The sequence below is a fragment of the Syngnathus leptorhynchus genome, chromosome 13, assembly GCF_054491065.1.
Source record: "Syngnathus leptorhynchus isolate UIUO chromosome 13, UIUO_Slep, whole genome shotgun sequence".
Classification (NCBI taxonomy): Eukaryota; Metazoa; Chordata; class Actinopteri; order Syngnathiformes; family Syngnathidae; genus Syngnathus; species Syngnathus leptorhynchus.
This window is the reverse complement of record NC_141207.1, coordinates 7,621,405-7,630,835: the sequence shown is the minus strand read 5'-3', so window position 1 is coordinate 7,630,835 and position 9,431 is coordinate 7,621,405. Positions and strand designations below refer to the sequence as shown.

General features: G+C 40.2%; 3 protein-coding genes across 3 annotated transcripts; 2 read left to right on the top strand and 1 right to left on the bottom strand.

Annotated features, from left to right (window-relative positions):
- Positions 1-1,292: 1,292 nt before the first annotated feature.
- LOC147047301 (14 kDa phosphohistidine phosphatase) lies at positions 1,293-2,646 on the bottom strand. The gene is made up of 3 exons (XM_085927990.1): positions 2,474-2,646; positions 2,126-2,250; positions 1,293-1,866 (listed from the first exon to the last, which is right to left on the bottom strand). The coding sequence occupies exons 1-3, from the start codon at positions 2,613-2,615 to the stop codon at positions 1,774-1,776; spliced, it is 360 nt and encodes a 119-aa protein (XP_085784116.1). The 5' UTR covers positions 2,616-2,646; the 3' UTR covers positions 1,293-1,773.
- A 1,288-nt stretch (positions 2,647-3,934) lies between these two features.
- Positions 3,935-6,298, top strand: sele (selectin E). The gene is made up of 8 exons (XM_085928439.1): positions 3,935-3,989; positions 4,076-4,474; positions 4,552-4,656; positions 4,737-4,928; positions 5,021-5,209; positions 5,512-5,709; positions 5,789-5,924; positions 6,009-6,298. Exons 1-8 carry the CDS (start codon positions 3,950-3,952, stop codon positions 6,067-6,069), a joined length of 1,320 nt encoding a protein of 439 aa, XP_085784565.1. The 5' UTR covers positions 3,935-3,949; the 3' UTR covers positions 6,070-6,298.
- A 1,054-nt stretch (positions 6,299-7,352) lies between these two features.
- On the top strand, positions 7,353-9,289 carry LOC147047299 (E-selectin). Its single transcript, XM_085928499.1, has 5 exons — positions 7,353-7,707; positions 7,829-7,927; positions 8,001-8,192; positions 8,272-8,364; positions 8,431-9,289. Exons 1-5 carry the CDS (start codon positions 7,368-7,370, stop codon positions 8,475-8,477), a joined length of 771 nt encoding a protein of 256 aa, XP_085784625.1. The 5' UTR covers positions 7,353-7,367; the 3' UTR covers positions 8,478-9,289.
- Positions 9,290-9,431: the final 142 nt, after the last annotated feature.

Here is a 9,431-nt window from a genome sequence, read left to right as displayed (position 1 = left end):
AATCAGTGCAAAAACTGCATCTAAGAAAGAATATTTGCGTCTCTGTTTCAAGCAAAACTTCAAAAAAGTTTTGACCATGTATAATCATTGCTTTTCAAATAGCATCAGTCAAAAGTAATATTTACAGAATTTAATACAAACTTAATACAATCTTATTTTAATCATTTGTACTTTGTTGGCGAGGATGCTGAAAAGCAGGACAATAAAATAAGAGTCACTCAGCCATTAAGCAGGGACAAGTCTATTTAGGAATTTCTAGCTTAGTCTGAAGATGGCTGAGTAAGAGCTGATGGGCCCAGTGTGTGGGAAAGCTATTGTTTCTCTAATGACATGGAGAAATGAGGAGTCAACACTCACACCTTCACTGCTCTGACTTTCCCGGCAGCATACCGGAGGCGTCTGAAGTCGTCGGGCCAGGAAGGAATTCATTTGTGGAAAGTTAAATTTAGCCCAATTTGTCATCTAAATGATGAAATCCACAAGTGCCTTTTGACATCTATTGCTTGTTTTGGCACAATTTTAAAGCGATTTTATACACTTGAAGGAAAATGATACCTGGCAAATATTAATTGCCCATCATGGACTCGCCCTTATGACAATACTTCCCCACCTCAGAATGGAGCAGATAAGTTTTCCGAGAAGGGGGCTGGGTCTCCGACTTTCCCTTACTTGCCTGTTTGGAGTGTAACGGAAAGTTTACCGGTTCACAGGAAACTGGCCCCGGTTTAAGGATGCAACCTGGAAGGAAGACAGCCTTTTGTTTTTCTCCATTCAAGGCCACAGGGTAATTAGCTGTGTTGCCAGCATACATGTCGCCTTCGCTGTTCAAGTTGATGAGGCATCCGAATCCTCTTCAAGGTTGATTCATGGCAAAACAATGAAGGTGATGATAAAAATGGCTCCAGTACTTAAGCGCCGACTTGCACCTTTGGGAACTTAAGTCAACTCAATGTACAAAAACACCAGGAAGAGGATATAGTGGTGATTATCTCGTCCAAAAAAAATCAATAACGTTAGTGAATTACACTCACTGGCTGCTATATTTTAATCCCAGGGAAGGAATTACTTAAATGCTCAAAAAGATACAATAAAAAAAAAAAAATAAGGGCAATGAATGTGCAATTTGTTTGTATGCATGATTAAATGCACTATTTCCTATCATTCTGCAAAAACAGCTGAAATAAATAAAAAACAAACACAACAGAGCAGCTGGGATCATTTCGACACCCCGAGAAAGAAATGAAACTGGATGAATAAAATTATCCACAAGCACAGATAAAACAAAGAGTCGGTTTTGTTTTCCGCCCAAGGTTTCACTTTCCCTGCTTCAATTTATTTTGGCAGTCAAGCAAGAGCATTAACAACGGCCATGAACACAGCTCACAAAATAAATGTTTTATCACGATAAGAAGCGAAAGTTTCTCTTTGCCTTCTGGGTTTTGGATAATAAAATGAAACATTTCCTCTCAATTACAGGATGTGTCTGTGAGTCCGAATGTCTCACTCCTTCCTGTATGGACTTTACGCTTGGCACTCAGCCACCGATTGTGATTGATTAAAAACTCTTGAATTATAGTCAATTAAAAAGTAAAATTATGGGCGAGTCATTCTATTTCTGAGTAAGGCTTGCTCATCTCTCCATTCCTTAACAACATAAATAATTCCTGCACTGACATAATAATTGTGCTTGGGTGTATTTATGACATAAAAAAAAAACAAATACATAGTTTGACTCTTAGCTTTTTAAATAGTGGCAAATGTAAAGAAATTAACTTATTTTTTGTCGTCACTCCAGGTGATCTCGTAGTCGCTGAAGACGCTCTTCAACTTCTCCACTGAAATTGAATGGTCTGCTTTACCAAAACCCTGAAAACAAAAAAGAACAAGACTGTATGTATATAAATAGATCATAGTATTAAGTTTAGCGATGAAGGTACAGCTAATGCGATCTGGTACAACTATATGCTTCTTTTTTTTGTTTGTTTGGCCATTCTATTTACCTGTAATGTATGAAAACTGAACATTTGTAGGTACATTTGTTGATTATTCCTCTCAAAATGTATTCAAGAAACACCTAGAGGCCAAAAACTGTACATAGTCAAATTTGTATTAATAAATGTCTTACAGTGGACTCTCCGAACACCCTTATTTTTTTCTCTTGACTCTTGTGCTCGATCTTCCCTCCACCGAGGCAGTGACACTCCAAGCCCAAGGCCTCCATAGCTGGCTTGACCTTCTCAAAAATATGGTCTGCAAATAATTCATAGTACATCATGAGTGGGTCAGATAAAAGATCGGCTCAAAATAGCCCACTCTACAATTACATTAGTAATCTATTTTTTTTAGCATAAACTACTCAAACTGTTGTCTTTCCTGAAAAGAATACAAGCTTTTGATGATTAAACGTGTCATTGTTTACCAGAGATGCACTATTTGACACTTCTGCACATGTGCGACATTTCTGTTGACTTACTGTGATACTCGGCACTTTTTGTACCACGAACAATGTTTTTGGAGACATCGCCGTTTTTCACTTTCACTTGAACTAAAATATACTTGAAGGTACCATCTGGATCAATCTCCGCATCGGGGATTGCGGCCAGGGACTCCGACATGCTTACTTTCGGTTGAAACCATAGACAAGTGTTCCGGAAGCGCCTAATAAGGACTTTAACTCCAACTTCCGGTCTTAAAGAGACAGCCGCTTTTTTCCACTTCTAAATAGTTGCATCCCCATAATTGCGCCCTCACCTGGCCAAAGGTGGAACTGAAATAAAGTGTTGCTATCTCAAGGCATCACTGCAAATGTGGTCGTCACAAAGACAAGAGAACAAATATAAAAATCACTTGTTTTGGAAGTTCCATCATAGGCCACCAAAAAAAAAAAAAGTCAATTCCTCCCTGGGGCCCATAAAACGCTGTTGTATTATTTTTCAAAGGAAAGGGTGAAGGTGAAGAGGTGTCAACAACATGCAAACTTTGGGGTCAGCCAGGAAGGAAATGCACCGTCACTTCTGGAAAGGCAGGCGGCCGGCCAGCAGGCGCCTTGGCTCCCGGCCTTCACATTTCCCAATCCCAAGACCCTTGTTAAAATATCAGGAAATTCTTTGTAGTGGCCAACATGGAATTGTGTTGCCTTTCCTTTCTTGTCACTTTTTACATGTCACTCTTGATTGTTAAAGAGGTAAATGCTAGTCTGTGTATTTCCCCTGACACTTAAGCACGTTCCTTTCGTGCATCTTCCAGGAATAAATCAGCAGCAAGACTTTCATATATATATATATATACATATATAAACATATATAAATATATTATATTCATATATGTGTATATATAAAATTTTTGTATGAACAGTTGACTATATAATTAATTTTATTAATTAATTATTTTAAAACAAATAGATTTTATATATATATATATATAAAACATGTTTGTATGAACAGTTTAAAATATGCCATTTTCAAGGATGTTGTAAAAATCACTATAAATAAAAACAGTCAATAAATAAAACAATCAAATATTTCTGGTAATCATTAGGCAAATAAAAATAATCCATTCAACGGGTGCTTCCGCCAGACACATTGAAAGCCCCCCAACACACACACAACCACCCTTTGGAATTTTTTTCAGTGTGGATTGGGCAGAAGTGGCTGGAAGGGGGTGGGAATTTCCACCAAAAGGCTGACGACAGCTTCCCGGAAAGCTGGACCACGCGGGCGAGGGGCTTTAAAAGCAGGCGGCTTAGCATGTTTCAGACACAATCATCTCACTCACTGAAACTTAACACAAAAGGCCGATAGACTCGCGCTATACATCACTTAAAATGGTAAGTGTGGATATTTTCATGCATGAGAAAGCAGCAGAATGCTGGAATTTAACTCACTTCATCTTTGCTTTTGTTTTTTTTTAGGAATTTTTCAATGGATTACCTCAGAGCCGTGCATCCAACATGTCCAGCTCGTGGATCACCTTGGCTTTTATTTTCTCAAGTAGGTGCAATCTTCAATAGAGCTAGACCATTTTGCTTTTTTTTAATAAGTTGTTCTAAGATCTGATTATGTCCCTCCATTCGCAGTGCTTTGCATGCAAGTCGATTCCTGGTCCTACTTCTACTCCAACAACACGATGGACTGGGAGCAAGCCCGAGCGTGGTGCCGGGAACACTACACCGACATGGTGGCCATTCAAAACCAGGATGAGATTGGTCATCTCAACAGCTGGCTGCCCAGAAAGCCCACCTACTACTGGATCGGCATCCGGAAGATCAACGGCACCTGGACCTGGGTGGGCACCAACAAAACCCTCACGGCCGAGGCCACCAACTGGGCGCAGGGCGAGCCCAACAACGGCTTGAACGGCAAGATTCTCGGCGAGAGCGAGGATTGCGTGGAGATGTACATCAAGAGGGATTCGCAACCCGGGAAGTGGAACGACGAAAGGTGCAGGAAGAAGAAAACGGCTCTGTGCTACACAGGTGAGCGGAGGGAACTGCTTTAAAAAAAAAGAAAAAAAGAAAAAAGTGAATATTCAATATTTTTCATCTCGTCACAGCTGCTTGCCAAAAAGACTCCTGCGTCCACGGAGAATGTGTGGAAACCATAAACAGCCACCGGTGCCAGTGCTTCAAAGGTTTCTATGGAGACAAGTGTGAGCATGGTAAGGATTTATTTTGTGATGATTTTGTGAAGCACCAATATAAAAAAAATATCTATAAATTGTGTTGATTTTTGTTTCAGTGGTTCAGTGCAACAAAAGCGAGCTGACCCTCCCTCCCAAAGCCAGCATGGTCTGCACTGACAAGTATGGCAACTATACCTTTGACTCGCTGTGTCGCTACTCCTGCGAGGAAGGTTACAAACTCAGCAGGCCGGAACCCTTAAGGTGCACCGCCACCAAAAACTGGTCGCATCCACCTCCAACATGTGAAGGTGAGCGGAAAATCCACAAACAACCAAATTTTATTTCCCATATTCCAGAGTGCTGATTTCCTGTTCTTTTTTTTGTTGTTGATGCTCTGCAGCTGTCCAATGTCCAGCTCTTCTCCACTTGGATAACGGCACAGTCAGCTGTGGAGATGATCCAGATACAAGGTTCAGTTACGGCAAAAGCTGCACATTCAACTGCAACCTCGGCTATCGGATGGAAGGGCCGGGAAGTCTGACGTGCACGTCGGCTGCGAGGTGGAGCGACATGATGCCTCGATGTGAAGGTAAGCGAAATAGATGCTGCTTAAACTGCAGCTAGAAATTATTATAGTCATTCAATAGTTTGTCGTAATTTTTGACAATTTCAAATTAAAATAAAAAAATGTCATTTTAATTAAATATGTATCTAAATGAATAATTGATTATCAAAAATAATAATTATAATAGATGTTTTTGTTGATTCATTATTAATCATTGCAACTTTATAATTAGATAGAAATCATATAATTTTGCACATGCAAAAAAACTTCTAAAATGAAGGTACCCTTTTTCTAACATGTCTTCTTCTTCACCTCCCTATCTGCAGCAATCACGTGCCCTGCCCCCGAAGTTCCCAAAAGAGGTCATATGAACTGCAGCCTATCCCTCTCCCCATCCTGGACCCCCTACCCTCACGACACAGTCTGCACATTCAGCTGCCATGAAGGCCACGAGCTCCAAGGCGCAGTCAGCATGGCGTGCACCCACTCGGGCGAGTGGAACGTCCAACCTCCAACATGCACAGGTATCAAAGTGGACCAGGTTGCATGAAAATATTCAAATTGTTTCAATTGGTTAACGAATTGTCAAAACCGTTTCTGCAGAGGTCACATCCGAGTTGGGGGCCATTACGGCTGGTGCAGCGATAGGTGGCGCCGTGTCCTTGTCGACGCTCTCTCTGGTCATGTGGCTCCTCAGACGGATGAGGAGGAGGAAAGCAAATAAGTTTGAGCTGAGCAGGTAAAAAAAATCGACTTTATAGTATCAAAGCAATCGATGGCGTCTAAATGATTTTGAGCTCATATCTCATCTTTTGTCTTACAGCAACTCAGACATTGAAGACCCTCCTCAGAGGTACAAAAACAGCATTGACAGCCTCATATAGGACCGGAACATCACCACCATGAGATCATTGGAAAAGCTGAATTTGAAAAAAAAAAAAAATGTGTTGTGCGTCTTGCCATGTCGCTGACATGTATTTCCTCCCAAAGGGAGTTTTGTATTGAGCACATTGTTCGACACCTTTAGGAACACGCCGGAAGTGTGATGTCATATAAAATAGTATGCTGCCATGTTCTTAAAAAGCTGTGAGTAATTTAGTATATTTATGTAATATGTGATATTATTTATTGTCACATTTGGAATGTTCTTTCATTGTCAAAAACTCTCTTACTGTGCTCTAATTATTATTATTATTATTATTTTTTATATTATGACATATGTATGCTATTTTGTAAATTCACTGAGTAATAAAATAAAAATGTGAACGAAAGTAAATGTTGTCACTATATTTTATTCATTGAGAGTCAATGAAATTATTAGTTATCACCAATTGAGGGAAAGTACTAATTATAGCAAATTATAGCATTTTTAGACATATTTTATTGAATCTTTTCATGCTTTGGCCACAATTTGGACATTTTTACTTTTGTTGCATTCAACGGCTGAGTTCGAGCGGGACATTCCTATTCGTGTTTTTCTTGTTACTGTCAAAATTGGTCAGAAGCAGAGGAAGTCATTTTCAGATAAGATAATCCATTATTATTAACCTTTGAGTGGAAGGTCATTTCTACATGATGTTGTCGTCCATCTGCACTTTGGAGGAAAAATAGATGTGAGGGCACTCTGAGGGTGATACTATCATTAATCAGCGGATTTATGTAACCACAAACTATCGTTGAACCTTTTACGGTATTTGCCACACAGACACATGCCAACACAATGATAACCAGTGACATGACATAATATCCCAAATTTTTTTTTTGTTAAGCATTTGAAAGGCAAGCACAATTCAGAGTTGACTGTAATTTTGTGACCATCAATCATCACTTGGATTCACTCTGTGTGGAAACATCCAGGGATTGTCCTGAGTTCCTATAAGAGCTTGACACGGAACTCCCCTCAACTGACCACCACTCTCTTTTTTGCAGGTGGGTGAACGATCTCTCTGTAATCAGGGATAAATTATGATCATTGATTTTGTTCTGCTTTTCAGGTTGCTGAAAATGAAGTGGACACTGGTGCTGCTTCTTGGTGGGTACTCAAACAGTGGCATAGGGACTAAATATGTGTCTAAATATAATATTAACATGGATTAGCATCATTTTTGCTGTCACGTTCCTATCAGGTGGATCCCTAGCAGGGGTCAGCTCGGGCTGGACGTATCACTACTCCAACATCACCATGACGTGGACCCAGGCCCGAGAGTGGTGCCAGACGTACTACACAGACATGGTGGTGGTCCAGAGCCAGGACGAGAACGCCGCTCTGGTCTCCTTTTTGCCGAATAAGAACCACAGCCCGTACTATTGGCTGGGGATCACCAGACTGCAGAAGGACGGGAACTGGATCTGGATTGGGAATAACAGCACATGGGTCGGCGAGGAGTCGTGGGCGGAGAACGAGCCAAACAATAACCGAAGCTGGCCTGTTTGCGTGGAGCTCTATGTCAACGCCGGAGCCAATCGAGGGAAATGGAACGACGAGAAGTGCAGACACAGGAAATATGCGGTGTGCTATCAAGGTCATTTGAGTTATGGAATCTTTATGGAATCCCATAATTAATCATGATTATTTGTTTTTTTATCATGACATATTTTGAGTATTATATTTTATTGTATTTATTATATTATATTCCATGACAGCTCAATGTAATGCGACTATATGTGGAAGAAGAAGATGCCAGGAGGCCGTCAATAACGTCACCTGCCTGCATGAGCTTGAAGAAGATGTCTGCCAAACAGGTAAGCCAGTAGCTCACTTTTTTTAGCTTTCAAGGTCATCCGAAGTTTTCGACTGAATTATATCGCTGTTTAGTTTCTGTGCCCCCAGCCGTGGAATGCCCGCCTCTGTTTCACCCGAACGGATACCTCCGCTGTGGAGAAGGAAACCAAACAGTCAACTCCTCGTGTCAGGTCACATGTCACCCTGGCTTCCTGAAGATCGGATCGGGGGAAGTCACCTGCAGGTCGTCGGCCCGTTGGAGAGGCCCGAGGCCCATCTGTGCGGGTGGGCTGATCATTGTTATGATATATGTATTTTTCAATTGTTATTGTTGGCATAACAATTACTATCATTACTTCCTCAGGCTATAAATTTGTGTTGGTTGTCGTGGCCTGCGGAGTCATCACATTTTGTTGCAGCTGCTGCATGTGTCTTAGTTGGATAAAAAGCAGGAAAAGTAAGTTGCCATGCACATACAGACACATTGCAACAGTTTGAAAACAGATTGTAATCATCTTTTCAGGTCGACGAAATGAAGCGACAAGACTGGCCAGTGAATTGGAAGAATGAAGAATAACCTGAGTATATATATATATATTTTTTTTTTACTTCAATTCGTGCTGGTTTAGTTATAGTGCTTACTTGCTGTTTAATCCTGCACAGACAGAAATTTGTAATCCTTTTAGGACGAGTAAATATTTTTGTTTTGTTTTAGAGGGTCTTGTCAACCTCTGCAATCCTGCTTTTTACACCTACAGAAAGCTATTTGTTCATTTTATGTCTATTATACATTTGTCTGCTTTACTTAGATTTGCATTTTATGTTAGCATTTGGTAGCTTTACTAAGGAAAAGCTAATTGCTTGTTTTCAATACACATAAACAAATACTCATAATCCGAGATATGCAATGCAATCGTCACTCAATATCCAGACTATGTTGCTCAAGGGTGTGACACCTCGTGAAAAGAATTTGATCTGATTGGCACAAATGTACTAAATTGTTCTGTTGGAGTGGTGGGCTTCCTGTCTGCCAGGAAATGCACATTAATGAGTGTTGAAGTTCTGCTGAAAGTTCAGCGACGACTCGTGACTAACACAGTTGCAGGTCAAAGAAGAAATGATGTTTATCACCATTGGTGACAATATGAAAGGAAATATGATCATAATTCGCTGGGGATAGGAACTAGGCAAAAAAAAAAAAAGTAATTGATGCCCCCTTAAAAATGTTCAACAAATTTAGGAGCCAAATCGAAAGGTGTAACTGCCATAAATTAGCAACTTGGTAGAAGCAGCAGGGCAGATTCAAAGCACAATGCCGCCCTCTCGTGGCAAACATTGGGACATGCATATAATAATTCAATTCAATAAAAGAATCCAATTCAAGAAACCTCCATTTACTACTTTTCTACTGGTCGTGTCTTTAGTGACATCTACTGGCATCATAGAGTGTTACAGAAAGAGCACAAAAGCATCAATATTTCTAGCCTTAAAAAATAATGCAATTGGTGAATTATTAAATATATG

Bases quoted from the DNA above. Each gene is read 5' to 3' on its own strand.
- LOC147047301 (XM_085927990.1), bottom strand. From the start codon at position 2,615: ATGTCGGAGTCCCTGGCCGCAATCCCCGATGCGGAGATTGATCCAGAT. The intron at 2,251-2,473 runs GTAAGTCAACAG...AATTATTTGCAG, and splicing joins AAAAAGTGCCGAGTATCACA to ACCATATTTTTGAGAAGGTC. The intron at 1,867-2,125 runs GTAAGACATTTA...TTTTGTTTTCAG, and splicing joins GGGTGTTCGGAGAGTCCACT to GGTTTTGGTAAAGCAGACCA.
- sele (XM_085928439.1), top strand. From the start codon at position 3,950: ATGTCCAGCTCGTGGATCACCTTGGCTTTTATTTTCTCAA. The intron at 3,990-4,075 runs GTAGGTGCAATC...CTCCATTCGCAG, and splicing joins CTTGGCTTTTATTTTCTCAA to TGCTTTGCATGCAAGTCGAT. The intron at 5,925-6,008 runs GTAAAAAAAATC...TTTGTCTTACAG, and splicing joins AATAAGTTTGAGCTGAGCAG to CAACTCAGACATTGAAGACC.
- LOC147047299 (XM_085928499.1), top strand. From the start codon at position 7,368: ATGACGTGGACCCAGGCCCGAGAGTGGTGCCAGACGTACTACACAGAC. The intron at 7,928-8,000 runs GTAAGCCAGTAG...ATCGCTGTTTAG, and splicing joins AGAAGATGTCTGCCAAACAG to TTTCTGTGCCCCCAGCCGTG. The intron at 8,193-8,271 runs GTGGGCTGATCA...TTACTTCCTCAG, and splicing joins CCCGAGGCCCATCTGTGCGG to GCTATAAATTTGTGTTGGTT.